General features: G+C 37.6%; 1 protein-coding gene across 1 annotated transcript in view; it reads left to right on the top strand.

Annotated features, from left to right (window-relative positions):
* Window positions 1–25,099, top strand: part of LOC124264686 — a 61,074-nt gene extending 35,975 nt beyond the window's left edge. Inside the window, exons 4-5 of the mRNA XM_046699443.1 lie at window positions 14,238–14,333; window positions 20,044–25,099. Of these exons, the coding sequence (XP_046555399.1) occupies window positions 14,238–14,333; window positions 20,044–21,218 (1,271 nt within the window). The 3' untranslated portion in view covers window positions 21,219–25,099. The remainder of the gene's footprint in view (window positions 1–14,237; window positions 14,334–20,043) is intronic.
* The last annotated feature ends 1,327 nt before the right edge of the window (window positions 25,100–26,426 follow it).

The raw sequence follows: 26,426 nt of genomic DNA, 5'->3' as shown, positions 1-26,426 counted from the left end.
CATATTATTATTATATTGAAACAAAATCAGCTGTATTCCATGAAACTTTTGTAGTTTTGATGTTTTGGATTCCACCAAAATCAACTATTGTCATTACTGATAGATGATATTCATCATGATCGTTGCATCAGCATCATCACCACCATCACCATCGCCACACAGATATTTTCCACAGATGTCATACTGTTATCGGGTGGCGATGGGGTAGCCTAGTGGTTAAAGCTTTTGCTCGTCACTCCAAAGATCTGGGTTCGATTCCCAATGCGGGTACAATGTGTGTAACCCATTTCTGGTGTACCCCGCTGTGATATTGCTGGAATATTGCTAAAAGCAGCGTAAAACTAAACTCACTCACACATAGTGTTATATTTGATGTTTCAGTGTAAGTGAATGACATCTATTTTACAAACTAAACAAGGTATTATCGAGGTCAGGTCTTCCGTTATATATCATTACCTATTATCTGCCGCGTCACAGCATACTGGACAAATAATTGATTGCTGTGTGTCCATTGTAGTTGTGTGGAATTGCACCTGTTGCTGCAGTATAATATTGATTATTCTATGGTGAATGTGCATGACATTTACTAACTGTGTGCAATATGTCATGCCTCACACACCTAGCGGCCATATTTACTCTCATACAAAGGGGCGGTGGGGTAGCCCAGTGGTTTAAGCGTTCTCTCATCATGGCGAAGACCCTTGTTTAATTCCCAACATGGGTACAATGTGTTAAGCAGATTTCTGGTGCTTCCTGCCTTGATATTGCTGGAATATTGCTAAATGCGGCGTAAAAAACTATACTCACTCATAAAAAGATTAAGGATTACTGTATCAATAATTGTTGATCATGGATTATCTCCCAACATGTAATACTGGGCATATAGTCGTCTCCCAACATATATATCTACATAATATCTCTTCACTTGATTGATGTTCTTTCATGATGTTTGCTCACACAGGTCAGTGTGTCAACTCATGCTTTTTGCTTTTTAGGGATTTTTAGAAGTTTTATTTTTGTCTGTTTCCATGGCAACAAGTTTGATGTTCACTCTGTTTGACCATATATGCAAACATTATGGGCATTCTTTCACAGACTTTGCATACTCAAAGACTGACTGTCAGTTGGTGCCATTTCCTATTAAGGAAATTTTAGACCTTCTATTTTTGTCTGTTTCTATGGCAACAAGTTTGACTTTCACAAGGGATGTATTTTTCCTCAGGTATGTAATATTGGTGGACATTGGTCATCATTGTCAGGATCATATCGCAAAAACAAATAGGTATTTTTTTATAAAACTGTCCACACACAAAGACCAAGCTGTCAACTGGTGCATTTTTGCAATTTAGGGTTTATCAGAATTTATATTTTTATTTTCCATGGCAACAAGTCAGACTCAGTTCACATTCTTGTGTTTTTCCAGAACAAATCTCCAAACGTTTCTTCAGTATGCGCACACAGTGACCAAATTGTTAACTATAGCTATTAATTCTTTCTCACCAGTGTGACTTTGTGTTAATAATGGATTTGTGCTTCTTGTCGCAACATGATGGAAATAATGTTGTTGCAACGTTTAATTTTAGGTCACTATTAATTTTCTGAGTTTCTATTTCTGTGTGACACTGACTAGCTCATATCTTTGCAGGGCTCCAGATAAGGGTCGTATCGGCGTATGTATGGATAAAAAATATGCATGATACGGTAGGAAATAATTTAGAAAGCGTAGCAGATACGCACCACAGCAATGGTGTACGGTCTTAGAATCATTTACAGACGTATTTATCTGAAAAAGTATTGTTTTATTGTTTATTGACCTGTTTACACAAGAGTAGCAATGTTGTGGTGCATATATGAAACGAAACACAAGATTACTGATACGCCATTAATTTCCATTCAGTACTCTAAATGTACTCTTAAGGTTTTCCAGTACACCTATAATGAATAAATAAGGAGTACGTACTCCTGATCATGAAAAATTATCTGGAGCCCTGTCTTTGTGGAAATAGACCTGACATACATATGTTAAGTCTGGGTTCCATATTCCATGGTATTGTTTGTGACAGAGCAAACTCTAGTCTGTCAATAACTGCCACTCTTGTAAAGCCCTAATAAAGACATTTCCTCAGGTTCAGGATCTGAATCTCTGGTCTCCCTAGGGCTCTAGATAGGAATACTCTCTATAACTACTCTTGTATAAGGACATGCCGACTAGATAGGAATACTCTCATCAAGAGGGACAGACCACTCTGGTTGGACTTTCTGTAACAAATAGATGATTTGTTCTTTCAAACTTTTAAAGGGAGGGGTGTTGTCATCTTTTGATGAGTTTTATTTTTCACACAATAAAATCTTTTAGATTTTCAACTGACATCCTATCTATCTCAGAACTAGTTTTGAGATAAACCCTCTTCTCAGGTTTCATATGTGAGGCAGGAAATTGTCACTTTTTCCTGTGTTTTTAAGTAAAATTCAAAATACTTTAATCACAAATTTGGATGTGTTATCATTCACATTCGTCTTCAACACAAAGATGCGAACATCAGATAAATATCCTTTTCATATCAATTATCCATAATTGGAAAATATTTTTAACACAAGAAAATACATGTCCGATATGGTCAGATTAACCACTAGAAGCTTATATTGTTTCAAATTAACATCCATTGTGTGATATTTAAACCATTTCATGGTATTTACCTGACCACCTGTTGTGAAATCAGCGACTTACAAAGAATGTACATTTAAGCTTTGACTTGGTGTGTAGCTCTGGACCAGATCCTGGGATTAACTGGACTCAGGTATTTAAATATCTGCATCGAGAAAGTAGCAGGTTCAGTCTCGAGATGTCGGTATACATTACCTGTGGGTTTGGAGTATTCGTTCATTTTTCGAATGGCGTTTGGACATAACTACAGCCTGGATTATTTGCTGTTATGTGGATGAGCCTTCAAGCCTAATGGAGACATTAATTCTGTGAGGAATATCCACTGAATATCACTTCATATTTTCAGAATGGATGGTTTTTACTGTAACACTGATTGAAACGAAAGCATGTTTGAATAAGGTTTGTGTTTGTTGATTTCATGTAACTTGCAGTGTTGATTTCAGTATCACCCTGTCAGCATAGTCTTGTGATTGATATCAGCTGTCACAACATGTATTTCACATGTGTCAATTATTGCTCATTACCTCATTATGGAGGGTTTAGATTACTGAAGAATTGATAAATTACATGAATGGGATGAATTATGCAGTGCACATCAGATGCAGATGAAGCTTATAATTTATTGGATTTTGGAAGATTTAAATATGCATATGAGGGTTGAACAGAGGAGGAAGAGAAGTATGGGAATGAATGATGATCTAGAGGGGGATGGAGGGAAAGAAGATATGAAGTCTTGGAGGGAAGAAAAACAAGATTGTAAAAATTATCGAAGAAACGAGACACAGTGTCTGGAGTTTGACAAAGGACGACTGTTTAGGCCATCTATATTTTTGTATGTGTTTTTCATCTACCTCAACCAGCAAGAGACTGGGAAGGGCAGAAAAAAATAAGAATTTTTAAATATATTTTTCACTTATTGTGTGACTTATTTCATGAGATTTTAAAATTTAGATCACTTTTTTAAAATTCACTTAGCTCACTTAGGATATAGATCAAGTCGCTTTGTTTTTGAAATATTTATTTATAAAAGTAGATCAAGACAGATACACTAGACCTGGGTATATTTATGAGTGTGCAAGTCCTTTTGTTTTTACCACACAGTGGGTTAGGGACTGAAATAATAATAAGAATGTTTTTTGTTGTTTCACATTGGAATGAATAGTGACGGCAAGTGAGAGATTAGGCACAGAAAGAAACATTTACATTGGTAAACTCATTACACAATGTCAAGTCCTGACACGAAAATAGTGACATTGATGACGAAGCAAGAGTTAGGGGACGAAAGGACATTTTGCTACAATTATTGCATAGAATTATGTTGTATGGGACAGAGTGAAAGAAAAAGGGAGGTGTGGGTTGGAGAAAATGGGGTTTGTAAGAGGAGGAATGATTGATGGTGAGAGGAAAGGAGGAAGTAATATGTGAATCAGGAAGAACAGACAGAGACATAGTGTGGGACTACTGAAGGAATCAGAAAGTGAAACAGTGTATCAAGGCATAGTTTTCAAATTGATCATCACTTGAAGAGATGGGTTTTAAAAATACCGGTAACTGTTTGCATGACTCTATTTGGGGTATGATCGACGCAGGAACATGCGGATGTTTGTAACTGATGACATGATAACTACCAACCAGGTTATATACTACTTGCAGGTAGTAAAGAACACCCAATATTTTTATGACTGTTGTAAATCTGCTCTTCCTGTTGTGGGCTAGCCAAATGGTTAAAACATTTGCTCATGTCGATGACCTGGGTTCGATTCCCCACATGGGTGAAATGTGTGAAGCCCATTTCTGGTGTCCCCCCACTATGATGTTGCTGGAATATTGCTAAAAGCGGTGTAAAACTAAACTCACTTACTCTTCATAGACAAACGTAATGGATACAACTTCTTTATTCCGTGAGTGCGATGTGTCAGTAAATATTCTTGAACCATTGTCAAGCAGGAATGGTACAAGAATTGGTACTTGTCTTGTCAATCTGTACAAGAATCTGTATCAAATCGTTGCAGAAGTTGTTATCCTGAAAGTTTGTCTGTTGTTGTTTACAACTTTTAAATGCCACTCAAAGAAGTCACTTACTCGTATGTGAGTGTTGTTGAATGAAGCAGTATACATGGGTAGTTTGATGACCACTTCTTTTTACAGAACACATCTGCTTGATATGGCATTCATCAATGTGTGTATTTGTAACAATATTCAAAAATGTGTTCCTATGCTGTGTCAGAAGTGGCATGACTGTGATGAATCTATCATTTCAGTGACAACCTTCATGATACCATCATGCATGTATAATTAAGATCATATTCATATCTAATAAACACTGAGTACATGACATCCAGGCAAACATGGTACACATAGCAAGGTGGACATACTGGGCCTCTCATTGTCTGGATGTCGAGATATTAGCTGTATTCTGCGGGCAGTGAGAAATATGATATTCCAAGAATAGAAGGCAATTTGTTGTTGAAGACAGGTTGAGTTCACAGTGCTGGGTGTGTTAGGCACAGCAGGTGAGTGTGTTTGGACATTTAGTGACTGGAATAACATTTGACTGTGCTCATACATTTGAACTGGTCACCGTGGCAGTCTATGATATCCACAGTGTACCATGGCAGTCTGTGATATCCATAGTGTACCATGGCAGTCTATGATATCCATAGTGTACCATGGCAGTGTAAGATATCCACAGTGTATTATGGCAGTCTGTGATATCCAGTGTACCATGGCAGTCTATGATATCCACAGTGTACCATGGCAGTCTATGATATCCACAGTGTACCATGGCAGTCTGTGATATCCACAGTATACCATGGCAGTCACAGATATCCACAGTGTACCGAGGCAGTCTATGATATCCACAGTGTACCATGGCAGTCTATGATATCCACAGTGTACCATGGCAGTCTATGATATCCATAGTGTACCATGGCAGTCTGTGATATCCACAGTGTACCATGGCAGTCACAGATATCCACAGTGTACCATGGCAGTCACAGATATCCACAGTGTACCATGGCAGTCACAGATATCCACAATGTACCATGGCAGTCACAGATATCCACAGTGTACCATGGCAGTCACAGATATCCACAGTGTACCATGGCAGTCACAGATATCCACAGTGTACCATGGCAGTCACAGATATCCACAGTGTACCATGGCAGTCACAGATATCCACAGTGTACCATGGCAGGTAGACTAATACTTATACAAACAAGCCCATTTAAAATTGAAAAGGAGACCAGAGCCTGAGGAAATCTAGACTTGCTTTATTTAGGGCTTTAGCACTGCAGAGACGGCTTGGCAGTAGGGGAAATAATGTGGGCAGGGACTGTGAGACAGACTGCATGGCAGGCTATGATATCCACAGTGTACCATGGCAGGCTATGATATCCACAGTGTACCATGGCAGTCTGTGATATCCACAGTGTACCATGGCAGTCTGTGATATCCACAGTGTACCATGGCAGGCTATGATATCCACAGTGTACCATGGCAGTCTGTGATATCCACAGTGTACCATGGCAGTCACAGATATCCACAGTGTACCATGGCAGTCTGTGATATCCACAGTGTACCATGGCAGGCTATGATATCCACAGTGTACCATGGCAGTCTATGATATCCACAGTGTACCATGGAAGTCACAGATATCCACAGTGTACCATGGCAGGCTATGATATCCACAATGTACCATGGCAGTCTATGATATCCACAGTGTATCATGGCAGTCTATGATATCCACAGTGTACCATGGCAGTGTAAGATATCCACAATGTACCATGGCAGTCACAGATATCCACAGTGTACCATGGGAGGTAGACTAATACTTATACAAACAAGCCCATTTAAAATTGAAAAGGAGACCAGAGCCTGAGGAAATCTAGACTTGCTTTATTTAGGGCTTTAGCACTGCAGAGACGGGCTTGGCAGTAGGGGAAATAATGTGGGCAGGGACTGTGAGACAGACTGCATGGCAGGCTATGATATCCACAGTGTACCATGGCAGGCTATGATATCCACAGTGTACCATGGCAGTCTGTGATATCCACAGTGTACCATGGCAGTCTGTGATATCCACAGTGTACCATGGCAGTCTATGATATCCACAGTGTACCATGGCAGTCACAGATATCCACAGTGTACCATGGCAGTCACAGATATCCACAGTGTACCATGGCAGTCACAGATATCCACAGTGTACCATGGCAGGCTATGATATCCACAGTGTACCATGGCAGTCTATGATATCCACAGTGTACCATGGCAGTCTGTGATATCCACAGTGTACCATGGCAGTCTGTGATATCCACAGTGTACCATGGCAGGCTATGATATCCACAGTGTATCATGGCAGTCTATGATATCCACAGTGTACCATGGCAGTCACAGATATCCACAATGTACCATGGCAGTCACAGATATCCACAGTGTACCATGGCAGGCTATGATATCCACAATGTACCATGGCAGTCTATGATATCCACAGTGTACCATGGCAGGCTATGATATCCACAATGTACCATGGCAGTCTATGATATCCACAGTGTACCATGGCAGTGTAAGATATCCACAATGTACCATGGAAGCCTTTGATACACAGGGTATCATACCCATATAAAACCATATCCAGCTTGCCAATGTACCCTGGTCCTTGAACACCATCATCATTCATACCCTAACCAGTGAAGTTCAACCATTTTGCAGTCAATGAATTAACTAAGCGTGAACAGAAACATTGGAACACATCGAGTAATCTCCTTATATTGTCATAGCTGTATCCTGTTCAGAGCCAGTGGCTGTCACAGTCCATTAGACAGCAGGCCAATTGGACCAGGTTGTAGATCAAACTTTGATGTACACTAAGGGCCTTTGTACTGGCTAATAACCTGATTTGTTGCATATAATTACATGGCACTACCATATGTCAAACAAGGCCATGGATGAATGTCTGCTGACCACATGTCACTGGCCTCCTGACAATTTTATGACCAAACAACCCTCTCCTGATGCTTGTCATAGTCTTTTATGATCCTCTCGATGACTATGTACATTTATTATAACCCTTCCTGAAACACATCAAAGCAAAAGTACTGTATATTTTATTATGAACTGTCCATGTTTTTCATTGAACCTCCCTGAAAAGATCCAAAGCAAAAGCTTTATATATGTTATTTTAAATGGCCATTTTCTTTATTGATCCTCCCTGGAGAGACCCAAAGCAAAAGCACTTTATAGTTTATTTTAAAATATCCAATTTTTTCATTGAATCTGAAAAAAACAAAGGAAAAGCACTATTTTATGTCCAGTTTTCATAACCCTCACTGAAAAGACCCAATACAAAATGCATTCTTTATTATATAACGAACTGTTTATTTTTTCACAGCCTCCCCAAATATTAGTGTTATTTTAAATGACCCTCCCAGAGATATTTTAGGGGGGTACCTGCCCCTGATTCCCTCTGATTCCCTCTTCCCACCATTTCTGATGTCCTCCTTTCCCCTCCCTCCCTACTGTGATGTTGCTGGAATATTGCTAAAAGCTGCGTAAAAAGCAAACTCACTCACTCATTCACATATGTCACAGTGTTTTATCAAAAGTTGATAAAGTCACAAAAATGTCTGAATTTTGTTCTTTGCCTAGTAAAATCAGTGTAATCTGTGAACTGCCTTTCACTTGCCCTTGCCCAGTTAGATAATATTTACAATAACACATTCATTATAATAGGCTGATCCGACAGTTTTCAAACTCTCTCCATTCTAGATGTAATCACATCATTTGACTAACAATGGCTTTCAAAGTAAACGTTAACAAAACATTGATCAAACTGTATACTTCATCACAGGCAAACTCGACAACACCTCACCCTGCTACAGGGAAATATATTTAGCTAGATTTTCATCATGCAATTGACAAGGGGAAATGTACACAGCGTGACCTCTTTGATGTCACTCATGACCGGTTGGTGTAGATTTCATAGGCCAATGCTAAGTCTTTGAGTAGGGCTGTGTAGATTTTGATGGGCCCCCTGTCCAGATGTGGCTTGGAGTAGACACGGACTAGATGTGCAGCACATATGAAGGGACATTTTCCACATCCATGTAAGTTAGACCTCACTATCTTGCATTAAGTAATCTTATCTGTTTGTTGTTCATGTTTGGGATTTTACTTCAGTGTGAAAAAGCTGTGAATTAGTGTTGTTTTCAACAAGTACAGATGTTTAGACCTAGTGCTCCTTTTAAATGTGATGTCTGATCGTGTTCCTGTTAGTGGTGTTCCGAGAAATTGAAATAATTGCAGATTGGTCGTTTGGTCAATCGATGACGTAGATCAAAAAACCGGTATTTTGACATGCATTCAGAAAACTTCATAATCTTCGGATATTTCCGTTTTTTAATTTGTTCCTTTCTTTGTTTCCAAACATTATTTACATTTTTATTTTGTCATGATTAAAAGTTTTTATTAAAGCCTAATCAAGCATAGTGATTTTGTTATGTTTTTGCTTTATAAATCAAGCATTAACTCGATTATAAGCATTTTTTTTGGTTAAAAACACTTCTTGCAATATATTGCAATACATATCGCAATATATGCTTTCGCATCGCAATATATCGCAATATGAAAATTCTCTGCAATACCCACCTAGTAATGAAGCAATCATCAATTGTGAGATTTCAACCAATTCCCAACACTAGCTCCTGTTAAATATGATGTTATAGGCAAAAATTAACAAAAATTTGATGTATGTTTCACACAGAATGGTAGTCATGCACACAATGTAAATCTGATGTCATTGTGTCAGTGTTTCAATGGAACTGAGTAAGTATCCCGTTCTGCAATGTTAAGTCTGCATAGACTGTTAACTTTGACTGGTGTTAATGTTTGTGTAGAATTCCTTTTAATACTCTACCTCTATTACATCACAGCCAGTAGTGTTGTAACAGTATCTTTATAACAAATGTTTTAAATTGTAAATAATCTGGTTATATCCAGTGCTCATGCTTATAAATAGATAATATTGTGTTAATGTGTATATGAAACTTTGGAGTGTGACTTTGTGTAAATAATGGATTTGTGTGTATGTGCAGACTTGTTGCAGTTGGGCTGGCATTGTTTTTATCATGTAATCTCATGTTTAAGCATTCAATTCTTCACAGTTTTAGTAAGGAAATACTATAGGTCTTGTTGAAATGTTATCTATTTTGTTGGAATGGAACCAGCCTTGGTAATATGTTGCTAGTCTGTCTCACAGTCCCTGAACTACATTATTTTCCCTGACACCTAGCCCTCCCTGCAATGCTAAAGCCCTAAATGAAGCAAGTCTAGATTTCCCAGGTCCTGAATCTCCCAACTCACTGGGGCTCCTTTTCAATTTAAATGGGTGTATTTGTTTAAATCAAAATTATATATATTCAGGGACTAAGGGTTAGTCTAATATGTTGTCAGTGACATGGAAACATTTCAAGTTGCTAGAACATGTCACCAGTTCTCTGAAAATGTTACTTGTCAAAAAGTTACTTGTCTAGTCAAAGTGTTACCAATCTTGAAAGGACATCCTCTGACAGAGTGCAAGTTTTTAATTTTTGTGGAACATCTAAAATCTCAGTTAATTGAATCATGTATAATGGCAAAGATGAGATTTGGATAGTGAAATATATTTAACTAGTTTGTATGGATGTCACGATACATAAGTTTCGATACGTATCACGATACCCATGTCACGATTCGATACGTATAACGATACCTATTTTCGCGGCATTATTGCATAAATTTAGTTACATTTTGAACATTAATATTTTATATTTTATAATTGTCCGTGAAAAGATCAACATTTTTTATTCTCTGTGATTAAAAAGTTCTAATTTCCCCTCTTTGTTTATGAAAAAAACATAAAAAAACTTGATACAATTGCAACATATAAACGATACATAAACATATTTAAACTGATACTTTCAAAACTAAATATCGATACAGTTTTGAATGTATTGATATTTGTATCATCTTAGAAAAGTATCGATGTATCGTGGCATCCCTACTAGTTTGTGTCAACTAAAACCTTTGTGAATCATCTTTCATAGCCTACAGGGGTAGCCTAGTGATTAAAGCATCGTTCGTGACTCCTTAGACCCGGGTTAGATTCCCCACATGGGTACAATGTGTGAAACCCATTTCTGGTGTCCCCTGCTAGAAGCGGCATAAAACCATACCCGCTCACTCACTCACTCAAGCCTATGTAGACATTTTGACAGTCACCTCAGTTTAGACAACTCTAAAATGATTGAGAACAAACTAATCCCACGTTGTTCTTGACTGTCTAAACATCAACATACATTACAAATGACCAACAGGTGATTGAGGGTACATGTAAGTTATTCATGGTCAGTGACTAGGCCTGACTAATGACTTTCATTACTCTAATAGGTAAGGCATGCTTACCTTGTATATAGGCAAGGAAGTGATTGACAGATAGCATCAAGCAATGTCTGCAGGCAATGTACATAGTGATGTATTTCATGATTGTTAATTTCTTTTGTTGTATGTGACAGCTTGTTGATTTTATAGGATTAAATGTTTGCGGTATACTGAAGTTTGTAGAATGTACACAACTGATTAATATGATGTGGATTGTCGGTATGATATGGTTGACTGGTACCAGTTCAAGAATTGGAAATATAACCATCTGATCATATTCCTGATTGGTATGACTGGCATTGAACCGTGTGTCTGCCGAGTGTTTGGATTGTTGCTCATGATAACAGCCACAGGATTGTTGGATCCCAACTTGATTATCACCTTTAACAGGCCAGGAATACGGCTGGAATAATTTAGTTCAGTAAATAACACACACACACAAGAACACATGCAACACAACTCACATTGCACTGGGTAGAATATAATTTCTATTTATTTGGTTTGGTATTTTCTGTATAGGTAAAAGTCAAATGTCATTCTACTCTGTACCTGTTATTCTTACCAGGTTTCTTCCATGTCACTTGTCAAAAAAGTGTCATACGTTTGACATTTACTGATGTCAATTTCAGTACATATGTAAAGGTGAAATGGACACCTGTGTTGGTGCTAATGCCAATAAACCCGCCCACTTAGCCTGTCTAATGGCTGTTCTATATTCCTCTGAAGGGGCCATCCTTAACCCAAATAGAGCCTTGGTTGTTGGTGACCTGTCAGAAATGTTTAAAGATTTCAGGAAGGGTGTCCATTTCACTTCCTGTATATAGTGCACAGAGTCAAGTGTGCCCTCTGTCAATGTTGGTGTCACTTTAACTACGTACATTGTAAATGAATCATGTGCAGATAGTAAGGGTTGGGTTAATATTTTGAGGGGGCATCAGCTGGTCACCCGATAGCCTAGTGGTTAAATCATCAGCTTGTCACGCCTCGGACCCAGGTTCAAATCCCCACTTGGGTACAATGGTTAAGCTGGAATATTGCCCTAACAGGTTTAAACTAAACTCACCCTCTATTGCTGGAACATTTAAAACATTTGGCAAAATTTGAATCATATTTAACATTTAGAAGTTGAAAATTTGAATTATACCGAGAAGTTGAAAGTATTTTCACCGTTGACATTTTCTCTTCAACTGATACATTGTTTAGCAATGTTCACTCAAGTTTGGAAAAGATGATAATGAAAACTCACATCCTGAAATTGATATTCTTACCAATACTTCTTATAAGTATTCGTAAGGTAAATAATGTCAAATCCTCATCTAGTGTTTGAAAATTAACTGCTCATACAAGTGAATCTCCACACTTGTACCTAGCCTTGGTCCAAGTCTGATCTGAATGACAAGTCCTTGAAAGTGTTACCATTATAACAAGCAAGTCTAGAAAAGCAGAACGTACAGTCTAATGATGGCTTTTTTTCAGAGACAAGTTGTTTTTATTTTTGTATAATGTACAAATTTATTATTTAAACTGATAATCCCTGCCTTAGAGACTTGAAGAAGTCTATGACATACCTGCCTTTGGACAAGACTGCACGCAGCATATTTCCCTTATCATGAAAGGCTATACTGAACCACACTTGTAAGAAAAGACAAATGACTGGCTCAAGGCAAGCGATAATTGATAGTACAACACATGGCGAGGTTACCTGCAGGGCAGACTGGCATTTTATAGCTGAGCTGATCAAAGCTGTGACACATCAGTGGTGAAGGCGGAGGGTTGTTTATTATACCTGGATATTGTTTATTCTATTGGCCTAGTGACCAAATGATCCTATCGGTCTGAGAAGTGTTAAAAGGTTCATGTCATGGCAACCTGTAACTAATAATGTGTGGTCAGACAGACCAATGTCGCTCTCCTACCCATAGTTCCCTCTGGTTCAAGGGGGGCAGCAGGGTAGCCTAGTGGTTAAAGCATTCACTCGTCACGCCAAAGACCCGGGTTCGATTCCCCACGTGGGTATAATGTGTGAAGCCCATTTCTGGTGTCCCCGTCGTGATATTGCTGGAATATTGCTAAAACTAAAAGCAGCGTAAAACCATACTCACCCACTCAGGTTCAAGGCTGACCTGAAGGATGTGACGATTTGACACATCTTACTCAGTCCATATTGTTGTTGTTTTATCTACATGTATTGAAGAAACTATAAATATATATTGAACAATAAATATATATACAGATTTCAAAGCAGTAAAATATTTTATTTCATTCGTAATAAAGAACTAGTTTGGTATGTTAATTTCCACTGCATGTGAATTCCTCATTCCTATAAATATAGATAAACGTGTGTCATTAAATCGTTTATGTTTAATGTAAATGTTCTAAAATGTGAAAGTTATTTGTTAACAATAGTTCTACAGTTCCATATACAGACTTCAAGGCATGCCAAATGGTCATAGTGAAGTGTACAGAAATATTGTATAATCACTGTTTCAGTTTTAACATACAGTACATAAGGACCATAGTTTATTATGTATGGCAGTTCAAGTGGATTGAAATGCAATTTAATTTGTAAAATTTTCCAAGAACTATTTTGGTATGTTAATTTCCATTGCATGTGAATTCCTCGTTCATACTATACATATTATTTGCCCTCTCCCCCAACTCATTGTAGAGCCAAGATCACTTTGTGGAACCAGGCTTTGTTTTTTTACATGTCTTTTAATAATTGATATGGTCTGGTCACATTATATACAAATAAGCCTGAAACCAGTGACTGAAAGAGAACTATGTATTCAATTACCATATATTGCTGTGTACAAGGTGAGTTTTTCGTACCTGAAATGAGGGGGGCTGAGAAAGGGGGTCGCCTTTTACCCAGGATGGAATATCTCACTTTTTTTCCAACTGGCAATGTCAACCTGTCTCCAATAGACAGTGAAATTGTTTGACAGTAAAACTTCTTATTTCATTCGTAATAAAGAACTCTTTTGGTATGTTAATTTCCACGGCATGTGAATTCCTAGTTCTATCTGTACATACTGTTTGCCTTCTTCCCCAACTCAATCTCATTGTAGAGCCACTTTGTGGAACCAGGCTGTGTTTTCTTACATTTAATAATTAATATGATACGCGTGATACTAATTAGTATTGTCTGTTTCAGCCATGGGGCACCTGCACCTGTCATTTGAGTACCATGTCCACAAGGGGTCACTCAAGATCAGGGTGTGGCAGATCAGTGACCTCCTCCTCCCCCCACGTAAGTACAAGACAAACTGAATATTCTTTTACAAATTACATTCCAAATGTCTGACGATAATGTGACCAAAAGATACTGAAAGTCACTGCACATTTTATCAAAGTTAAATATTCATTGGGGATTCATTGCACACATATGCAAATTTGTTATTGAATGTACTCAAATATATAAACATCTACCTTCAAAATTAATGAAGAAAGGAAATAAGGAATTTTCTGGATTTCACCTTTTTGTATGCTTTGAATATTCATTGAAATCCAGAAATTCTTTATGTTCATTAAATAGCATCTTCTAAAATGGCAATCAAGCATCAAAGAAAGGAAAGTTATAAAAGCAGCCAATGTGCGATTGTTTCAGTTGTTTCAGTGCTGTTACAGCATGTTAATCTTGGAACTACTGTTTTATGACAAGGACCCTTTGACTTTCATGCTTAAATTGCAACACTGTATTTTCTGGTCATGCCGTCTGCTCTCCCAACACAGGCAGGACATATGGATGAGGTCCAGCACATGTCCAGGCGTGACTGGAGGTCCTGCCTTGTGTCATGTCCACTGTGGTTTTACATCCTTTGACCAAATAGATACTATGTTGGTCAGTCTGTCCACACTTGTGTCCAGTCACGATGTGGCATCGTCAGATCAGATTGATGAGGTTACACTAAGTGGTCCATCTTCCTGAAATGAATCTTAGTGCTACATGTTTTGGAGACCCGTGAAGATCCGGGGTAGAAAAGGTCTTCAGCAACCCATTCTTGTCATAAAAGGCGACTATGCTTGTCGTAAAAGGCGACTAACGGGATCGGATGGTCAGGCTCGCTGACTTGTTTGACACATGTCGTCGGTTCCCAATTGCGCAGATCGATGCTCATGCTGTTGATCACTGGATTGTCTGGTCCAGACTCGATTATTTACAGACCGCCGCCATAAAGCTGGAATATTGCTGAGTGCGGCGTAAAACTAAACTCACTCACTCACTCACATGTTTTGGAAGTGTTTGTTGGAATATGGAACCAGGCTAGTCACAATACTAAGATTGGTTTGTGAAAAGGGCTCAAGACATTTATTGTCAAGTAAATCAATACATTGTTGAGAGCATTTGGGTAGCCTAGTGGTTTCAGTCTCTCTCATCATGCTGAAGACCTGGGTTTGATTCCCATGTTGGTACAATGTATGAAGCCCATTTCAGGTGTCCCCTGCCATGATACTGCTAGGATATTGTTGAAAATATTGACTAATGAGTGTTTCAGTCTTCTAAGGTGAAGGCCATAATGTAATGCTTTGCAGAGTTATGTCCCTGAGGTGTTCAAGTCCTGATCATCTGAGTTTGGGTTACTTGTACATGTGACGGACTGTCAATGGACCGCAGATTTCAGAACTCCCAACAAAAATGGAAATACAAGCTCAATTTATCAAACAAATAAAGCAATTTTTCTACCATTACTAGCAGTAATACTTGTTACCAAAATAAACATTAAAAAACAATAAAGCAAACAAATTGTGATAAGTGTATTTTTATGAAATAGCCTTTGTTTTTATAAGAAATTTTCTACTAGTACATATTTTTTGTGGACATAAAACATGAAACAAACATTTTTATTTTTGGATTGTCAAATATGTTATCATATTTTACACCTATCAATATATATTTAATTTCTTGCTAAAACCTATATGCCTGTTCATCAGATTTTGTCATTTCTGAACTGTTGAACAATTCAGAATTAATGTTTGTATGTATTCAGTGATGATACTCGTAAATAGAAGCCTGAAAATGTCATACCAGAATGTTAATAAACATCACCATGTATCATCTTGTCATAATCAGTTAATTAGTCAACTTACTGACATTCTCTGCATAGTCAGTGCAGTTTAATGGCAGCCATTTTTCCATTAATGTCAGCATTAAACAGGTTAGGCCAACATTTCATTCCTTTGGTTTTCAAAGTTTGAAAGTGGAAAATTGTGTTGGCCGATTTAGAAAAATAAAAATAGAATGCATCGTACATGATTTATTTAATCAGATTTGAATCAGTAGGTTATAGAAGACAATCACATTCGCTTTTGTCAAAAAAACTACCTTGGAATATTCTTATTGTCATGTGATATTTGCTTTCTGCAGCTTTAAAAAGATTTGTCATTGTGGTTTTTTTCTGTATTTTTGATTTTTACAGTCAAATCTCTAAACCAAGGAATCTAATGTATGGCCACAGTGAACTATGTTCTACATGTTAATACTGCCATTAAAGGTTAGCCGATGGCCCTGTAGATAGACATACCATACCACATATATATCCTTAGGCTCTATAAAACCTGAATTTTCAATCACCTGTCAAAAATGAACAAATTGAACAGTTTTACAAGACATTTCACTGACGTTACCCTGTCCATCTTGCACTTGGTATGGCCACAGTGAACACATGTTCTACATGTTCAATGCAATTATTAAAGGCTAGCCAATGGCCCTGTAGATTGTGTACAAAATACCATACCACAACAATATCCCTTGGCTCTATTAAACCTAGATTTTCAATCATCTATCAAGAAAAACAAATTGAACAGTTTTACAAGGTATATGTACCCAGACTTAACCCAGTTCTTGGTAGTCCAGTGGTCTAAGATGCTGCACTTTGCATGAAAGTTCCTTGACTGAGCCATGAAGGGATATGGAGCTGATAATTGGTCCTGTTCTCACATATATATTCAGTGGAGTGAAATTCCTTCAGTTTTAGAAAAGGGTAACAACGACATTGTCAGAAAATGTGACACTTAGGCCAGACCAATTTTATTTCTTGTTTTACAGATTTTTGACCTCAGAAAAATCTAATAAAAATAAAATCTCCAGTTAAAGTAATATTCCTTCTAAATATTAAAAGTATTTTGCTTCTGGCAATTTATGAAGTGTATATGGGTCAAAAAACAATCCAAAACATTTTTTCTTGTAAGGTTACATTTTTGGCCAATAAAAACACATTAACGTTAGGATTTTATTTTGTGAGCGGGGAAAAATTAATTTTTATTTGTTTTCTTATTCTTGAAAAAATACGTAGAACAAGAAATAAAATTGGTGTGGCCTTACATTGTCATGTTTAATGCAGCCTTATGCATGCTGAGTTATTTTGAACCCCTGGGATACAAATGCAATGTCTGTCAAGGATGGCACAACCACAGGGCACTCAGAGCAATGTTCAGATGTGACCTTTGGAATTTAAGTCTGCCAACAAGAACAATACTTCCGATCACCAACTTGGTGAATGTCACCCACCACCACCCACCCCTCTGCAACAGCCCCCTCCCCCCCACAGTGAACCAGTTTCCCCATCCTTATATTGATATCCCTCTTCAGTATCTGAGTCACCAGGGTTATTTTGTGAATCAGTCGGCCTTTAGCATGTATTCTATATCATCTTCATTTTCCTTGTGTTTACTGAATTGAAGAGATTTTTATCTATAGTCTCATGTCATAAACATAATATATTCAAATTGAATTCCAAGTGAGCCCCTTAGGCTTCAGAAACATATTTTATCTGTGCCATTATGATTGGCAATGTAATTTCTGTCCTGAAACTAAATTTCGTTGATTATATCAGACATTCCCCACATGCTAGAGTGAGCGAGTGTAGTTTTATGCCGCACTCAGCAATATTCCAGCTATATGGCGGCAGTCTGTAAATAGTCGAGTCTGGACCAGACAATCCAGTGATCAACAGCATGAGCATCGATCTGCGCAATTGGGATACAATGACGTGTCAACCAAGTCATGTAGAATTGAAGTCAAATCTTAATAGGTGCATGATTTGTCTATGATATGATATATATTTTGCATGTGCCAAATGGCTCCTGTCAGGAGACATTTATTTCATCATTGCTGCTATGCATGCTGATTTGCAACACTCTGGACATGAGCACTTACAAGACGTAATTCAAACACAAATTATATTTGTAGAAACATCATCTGGTATTAATAAACATCAATGATATTTGGTACTGGCAACGTTATGTGTTTAAATTCTTCATAAAGCAAATATTGTAGCTTGAAAGTTTCCGAGGGGATCCAGAACATGGTCTCCATACATAACGAAGCGAGATCACACAACGGAAAGCGTTCTGCTCGTAAACCCCGCTTTTTTATTAATCAGTGCCTAAGAATAGATGATTTTTTATAGAAAGCTTACCCAATCCCTGACCCTAAACCTAACCATAAACCTAACATAATGCTAAATCTAGACCCTAAACCTAACCCCCTAGAAATAACAATAATAAATAGCATACATTTCAAGCGGGGGCTACGGGCGGAACTCTTACCCACACAACAATCAAGGAACAGTTTAATACTCGATTCAATTTAATACTATATTTTACATGTGGTACATGAATAATAATAAGCAAGTATCGGTAAAAAACAGTTAAAAGTCTTACTTCTTGATAAATCATCCTTCATGCCCCAACAAGATCCACTGAATATCATCACATAAATCCATCATAATGAAATCTGAGGCACAAAGTACTTCGTTCACAACATGCGGCGTGGCATATTCAAGTTTTAGCTTCATTCCCTTCCAACATGGCACATTCCTTCGCATCCACCCCCAACATTTGAACTGAACACTTTGTGATCATCTGGCTGGAAAAACACAAATAGCCAAGCTACAATTATGTAACACCCCTTTGTTGTCAGCTTGCCACTCTCAAACATAGACAATGGAAACTTGTGTCCCTGGTAAACAAATCAGTGACAATCTCCTCACATGGATTTCTTAATATGTGTACAACTGAACTACAAAATTAGCTATTCTGTTTGTGGTAAGATAAAATAAGTCTAACTTGATGCTAAATATGAAGGCTTGTCCATCAGAATGTTAAAATATTGAATGTTATGCTTTCTGGTTGTCCTTCTTGACCATGTCTGTGGTATTGAATTATAAGCTTTGTAGTTTCCAGTGAATTGAAACTTAGATAATTAATGATTAAATTACAGGAAATAGACTCTCTTTGTTTCACTTTCTTCAGTGCTTGAAATGGATTCTTCTCTGTCAACAATTTCAGGAAAGATTTCAGCCATAACCCCAGTTTTATTTTATCATTCTATACCTAAGAACATTTTTTTATCAAAAAACCTTAACACTAACCCTTACCCTAAATCTAAACCACACCCTAACCCTAACCCTAAAACCTCAAAATAATCCTTATAAATAGTATACATTTCAAGCGGGGGTTACGGGCGGAACTCTTACCCAATTTCATTCTAAGCATGATATGAAAAACCTTTCTGGTGTCCCCCGCCGTGATATTGCTGGAATATATGGACTGATGATGTGCTTTGTTAAGGTCGCTTTATAGACAGGGTATAAAATTTTGATCAATTTTGAAGTTTTATATATGGGTCATGTGGATGAGGGGCACCTTATGTGTGGGGTCGCTTTGTAGCCACGATATACGGTAGATACAATGTCGACATTTAACATTTATCAATACATCAGTATCACAATATGCGATGAGGGGCAGTGGGGTAGCCTAATGGTTAAAGCGTTCACTCATCACATCGAAGACCCAGGTTTGATTCCCCACATGGGTACAATGTGTGAAGCCCATTTCTGGTGTCCCCTGTCATGTTATTGCTGGAATATTGCTAAAAGTGGCGTAAAATCCAACTGACTGACTGAATATGCGATGACAATACTTACAGTAGTTTTGATATTATATTGTATATTTTTCAGCCCACACATCGATGATCAACACCATCTTTGTGCGGAGTTATCTCATCCCAGACAAACCCAAGAAGACCAACAGGCGGACAGAGGAGGTTAAGGTCGCTCCCAGCGAGGCTCACGTAGCATCCAACCGTTCTGCAGAGAATCCAGGAATCCAGTATGTCTTCATGCCATCCAACTTCCACTTTGCCATGCCGCTTCAATACACTGGAGTCACAGAAGAAATCATCAACGAACGAAGCGTTCAAATCGAAGTCTGTATGACTCAAAGGTACACAAAGCGGATTTTCTTGGTTGCGATGATCAATTTGCCACTCAAGCTTGCAGTGAAGAAGCTTATACGAGAAAAGTATCCCTTAATACCATGCATGAATTATACGATCCCTAACAACATGAAAGTTTACAGTGCCAGTGAACTGCAATTGGAGAGTAGCTTTGGAGTGTTTTACAGCTCCCCAATGTTGCAAGACTTCGGTAAGGGAGATTCCTTGTCTGTGCCTCAAGCCGCCAGATCGGCCAGTGATATTGAACTTAATGGAATAACTATTCATGGTGAGAAAGTGCCTTCAACGTGCATTAAAATGCTAAACGGGTCTCATGATTTTGACTTTGAACCTGAACTTGATGAGGTCAAGGTCAAGCGAAAAATTGTACCTGATTTCAGTAGCATAGACATTCCTGCCAGTGTGTTGCCAGGTCAATTGGAGGAGGTCAAAGTTCAAGGTCAGGAAAAGAAGGGAAAGGATTGTGCGGTGAATGTGGGTTCAGGGGATCAGAGTGCAAATTCAAATCACAAACTCAAGAAAATTAAGCCACCGAAATTCAACGGTGACATGGAGATTGAGATGGAAAATGCCCTGAGCTCAGTCCCCGGTTCAGGAAATCTGGAAGAATCTGCCACTTCTCCAAGTCCATCACGACCAGAAACTCCTGTCTGGGATTACTACGACTTCGATGATTGTGAGCTGGGTATGGAACCAGTTGCAGATGATGCTGAGAGTAACACAGAAAATGGCAGTGATGCTAAAATGGATTACAAGGGAGTTAATCTCAGTCAGTCAGCCGTGGCTGCCATGCAGGGAAAATCAACCTCAAAGGTCAAGGACGTTAACCAACCAATGTCATACATTCCGGCAATAGTTGTTGATGATATAGAGAAAGAAGAATGGATTCGATTGTAGGTGACGCCTCATGGAATATATGTTTATCATTGTGAAATATTTGTGAATACTAAATGTTGCATTTCAGTGTATATGCAATGAAGTTCTGTGATAGCTTAGTACAAGCTGAGTTCATCTGTGGATATTCTAGTGCCAGGTTATTCCGTTGTGGATATATTCCTCATTATTCTGTGGATGTAACACAAGCATTTCTCTACAGTGTCAGTGATGAAACCTTAGCACTGATACTGAAGTTCCTGTGCATACAGTATGGATGTGGATCTATACACAGACCTGATATTTACCAGCTCCTGTGGATGTGGATATTTAGATCAGTGTAACCTTCTGACACATATATACAACAACTATAGGATACGTGCTGATACAAAGTCTACAAGCAAGTGTTGTGCCTTAGCTGAGAATATTGTCTCAGTCTATCCAATGGCAAGCTTCCAGGACCTGACCGTGTTGGTGTATGTCCACAATCCTGGATGGGGGAATCTCAGTGTCCAGCCGTACTGGTGGATTTGTGATGCTCCTCTTGTGGATTCAGTTGGATGAAATCTCATTTTTATACAAAATAACATCGAAGAGGGAATAAGGAGAATTATTTGACTCCAGGTTGTTATACAGTGAAATCTTAGTTATTATATTCAGGCCTATTTGCAAATAGTGACCTTAGCATTGTAAGCCTTAAAGAATGGCAGTTAAGTCAGCTTTGTGCTACGATTGTCCTGGGCCTCCTTTCACAAAGCACTAAGGTGATCGTAAGTCACTAAGGTAACCTTAGTGCAATGTTAAAGAATGGGAGTTAAGTCTTACCTTAGTAAAGGTTGCTACATGAAAGGAGCCCCTGGTCAGAACCCGGAGTTAAAACTAGGGTATTGAAAATTGTTTTAGTACTGACGACAGAAGACAAGAGGAACCCCTTAGTTCGGAATACTGGTATTGCTTTTTGCCAGTGTGACCTTGAAATGTTAATGATAAAAGTGTAACTGAACTGTTAGAAATGAAACAACTGCAGATTGTTATTGTATACTGAACTTTCATATACATTGTTTTCCTCACTAATCTCAAGAAATACCCAAGAAATAGGTCAATATTTTACAATAATCTGTTCAGATCTGTTTAAGCAGAAAACAATTGATCTTTTATTCAATCATCAGTGACAACAAAGCTGCCATGATTGTCATGTTGGAAGGTAATCATCCACACCATTTTATTATCAAATACATGAAATAAATGAATACCAAATCGGATTTTGTACAGGATTAAACACCTTTCTGGAATGTAAACCCAAGTATTACTGGCAAGCACTCGGCTTCTTGTCTAAGCACTGACAGTTTGAAACTCCAAAAAATTACCCAGATCTCTTTGACTACACCATAAGTACTGATTTACAAATGAGAGTACCAAGTTGAAACTTGTGAATAACAGAAAGTTGTTACTATGGTTACCAAGAACCCCATGTGGTGTCCATGTATGTTGGTTCAATAAGTTGTTCTGTTTGGGCCTGATTGTTAGATGGCTGTATAAAGCAATACTACTCATCCAAATGGCTGAGGTATTTATGAAAATAGAAACAGGAAGACATACCATAGAATATCGCATTGTATGAAAGCTTATGAATATTTATGAGGCCTGTATAATAACGCCAGCTGGTCTTTTGAAACACTTTATCATGTACACTTGTAAAATATGCCAGTCTCATAAGTGTGTGCTGTTTCACACCTGTTGTTGGCAAATACCTTGGAACTTAACATCTAGATTGAAATCCCAGGCTGTCAATTATTTTAATGCTAGACTATCACCATTTAGATTACTAGAAGAGAATTGGTTGAGCCATTGACAGTGTTATTCCAAGACTCTGTGTTCTATGCATCTGCAACCCAAATTTCATCTGAATGAGTGGGAACAAGAACGTTTTGAGGAGCCTCAACTTCATTGTCCAGTTTTCATGATCTTCCTCACAGCATCTGCATTAATCTCATGTACACCACCCAACTGAGGGGCGGTAGGCTAGCCTAGTGGTTAAAGTGTTCGCCCATCATGTCAACAACCCGGGTTTGATTCCCATCATGGATACAATGTGTAAAGGCCATTTCTGGTGTCCCCAACCGTGATGTTGCTCGAATATTATATAGCTAAAAGCGGTGTAAAATGTAAACTAACTCACTACCCAACTGATAAGACAGTTTACCCAACTGATAAGACAGTTTAACTCCAGTAATATCTCAGAATCAGACAATGTTTAACATCTTTACAGTTATTTACATTTTAGGTAATCTTTGTATGTTGATAAGGAGTCTTATACAGTCTTACATCAAGTTATAGTATTACACACCTCTTTAATCTGTCAAAACATTTATTTTCTACTATTTAATTTACACTCAAATTTCATGGATACTGATGATAAATTGTGTCAAGGGTCGTTTAGCATCTGTTGATGAATCTCCATGTCAGACATGACCTTGTAACAACTGAGTTTATGGCTTGATAAATATTTTATAGATGAAGTTGTGATCTTCGTTTAGGGTTCTCATTGTTTCACCAGTTTGATATTATTGATAAATACATTAACTGGTGTCTTTCGATAGTATTTAAATATTTCCAAACCATGTGTTTGTTTTCCGTCAAGTTCATATTGATGCTTACAGATAATGACAGTTTGTGATCCTATGACCAGTGATTATGATGTACGTCAATAGACCATTTGATCTGCCATGTATTTACAATGTGAGGGCCATTTCTGGTGTTGTGTTGTGGCTGGATGGTACAAATAGATCCAGTTATCCTCTTTGTCAGGAAAACAATTATCTTTTGCCATGCTAAACACCTGCCAAATATTTTGTCAGAGACAAATGGCAATATTGTGTTAAATTTTGACAGGATATTGATCTCTGTCCTAATGAAATTCATAAAATATCATCAGGACATTTTGGAAGACAAATGTATAGACCAATGAATTTTTTGTGTGTACAATACAGATTTTTAATTCTTGCCTAATAACCCTTGATTTCTGAAAACAAATTCAACTCATAAAATTACAAGGGTCAGTCAGACGATGAGAAACACAAAAAATAAAAATGTTGCCCTAATATAGGAACTCAGGATATGGTTTAAGAACATACTTGTTTATGGCAAGTTTTCAGGAATTCATAAAAAACTAAATTGAAACTAAATTTAGCAATTCTGTCAATATGTAACCATTGAATATGTTTGGAAATCACAACTGTTTTGTTGAGGTGCTACATTAGGCAGGTGAAAGACAAAAGAATCTCCCAGTCGAAAATATTCAGAATCCCAGACTGCTCCCTACTACCCAACCACCAACATGAAACTGAATCTGTAAGTCTGTACCTCAAAGGCTGTTTATAATCTCACAGAGAGAGTCGTGTATTTGTAATGCTAATATCAAGTGTAAAAGATGAAAGATAGCGCCAGTGGCTTTTAAGGAAAAAACGAACCTGACAAACGGGTCTCACACTGACGGTGAACATGTCACTACAAAAGATGCTGGAAGGCGAAGATCACAAGCCTTACATCCTTTCAACCTGCTAGTGTCATGTGAATTTTTAAATAAACTTGTGTAAACGTTAAAGTTACATTCACATTATTTTAACATATTGTCAAGTTATAATTCACTGTAATTTATAAATGTTGAAATTTTATAACCACAGTTATCACATTCTTATTTCTTTTCACATTTTGATGCATTAATAATAGAGATAGCTAGGTCTGGTCATAACTAGGAAATCTCATTTAGCCATTTTCCCTTTGTCATTTCACCTTGGAAACTATAGCAAGTCCGCAGTTTACTGTGAATCTGAAATGCTTTGAGAATATACTAGACCTTTGACTAACAAGTTGATCTTTTGAGGAAATGTTAAATGATCTAATGTTAAATGTATCTTTAGGCAAGGGTTTTTTCTTGCTTTTTTTTAGTTTTGCTTAATATGTTATGATTATTATCATTATTCAGTAATTTGCTGTGAAAATTAACTTATTCTCCACTATTTCCTGCTTGAATTTCAAAACCTGGTCAGAGTTCCTCCCATTTCCCCATCCCAAATAATATTTAGAAATGAATATATACTAAAATTATTAACAAAACCTAACGCAACAATTACTAAAGAACTCACAAAAATAACTAAAAGCCCCAAAATTCATTACAATATATAGGGTCGAATCATGTCTGTTAATCTGCGGTAATGTTACCCAAAAAAATATGAGGGAATGGGAGGAACTCTTTCCCAAAACCTGTCCTAAAGAGTGCTTCTTGTGATGATCCCATGAAATTGTCAAGAATATTAAATTCCAGTTAACAACTCCTAGGTAAATTTGTGGTTGTGTTGTAGGTTTCGTCATTTGTCAGGGGCAGTGAGGTAGCCTTGTGGTTAAAGCGACCACTCCGTCATGCAGACAACCCAGGTTCGATTCCCCACATGGGTACAATGTGTGAGGCCCATTTCTGGTGTCCCCCGCCGTGATATTGCTGGAATATTGCTATAAGCGGCATTAACACTTTGTCAGAATATTCACAATGGGGAATGCTGTGCACGAAAAGCACTTCATAGATCTAGTAACAGGCAATTCATATGAATGAAAACATGACAGTTATAAACACATGACTTCGAAATAGATACCGGTATATCTGTTGTAACAGGCGTTATATTCAGGTTGTGTGCTATTTTCAGAAACCTGCTTGACAACTATTTACAACCTGGATATCATGATTCAATGAAATACAGAGTGTATGAAATTTCATTGTCATTGTCACGCTGGGGGGGTATTTTCAGATGGTTGTACTATATTTAATCAAGTCAATAATGGCTTACATTAAGAAGGTTTTGGTCTGGTCATTATGAAGGGAATTGGTTATCTGAACCAAGGGAGATAACAACGGACATTTAGAAACATTATGTATATAATGGACAGTCTGACACTGTAGGCAACCGAAAGTTTTTATATGTATTTTGTTTAGTCATCAATTTACAGTTGTGTCAAAACTTGGATAAGTGAATGTAATTTCTCAGGTCACTTCTGCTTGATCATATTTTAAATAATCAAGAAACGATATTCACAGACGTCTGCTCACAAACAGGTGTGCCACCTTTTGAAAAAAAGTAGCAAATGTTGAAAAATAAATTTTATGAACCACAAACATATTCTTTCTAAAAAGATTTTATCACAGGCGAGACTATTCCATTACTAAGCAATCCAAGTCTC

This window comes from Haliotis rubra, unplaced genomic scaffold (assembly GCF_003918875.1).
Source record: "Haliotis rubra isolate DU_JTF1 unplaced genomic scaffold, ASM391887v1 Scf938, whole genome shotgun sequence".
Taxonomy (NCBI): Eukaryota; Metazoa; Mollusca; class Gastropoda; order Lepetellida; family Haliotidae; genus Haliotis; species Haliotis rubra.
This window is presented reverse-complemented; position numbering and strand designations above follow the sequence as displayed.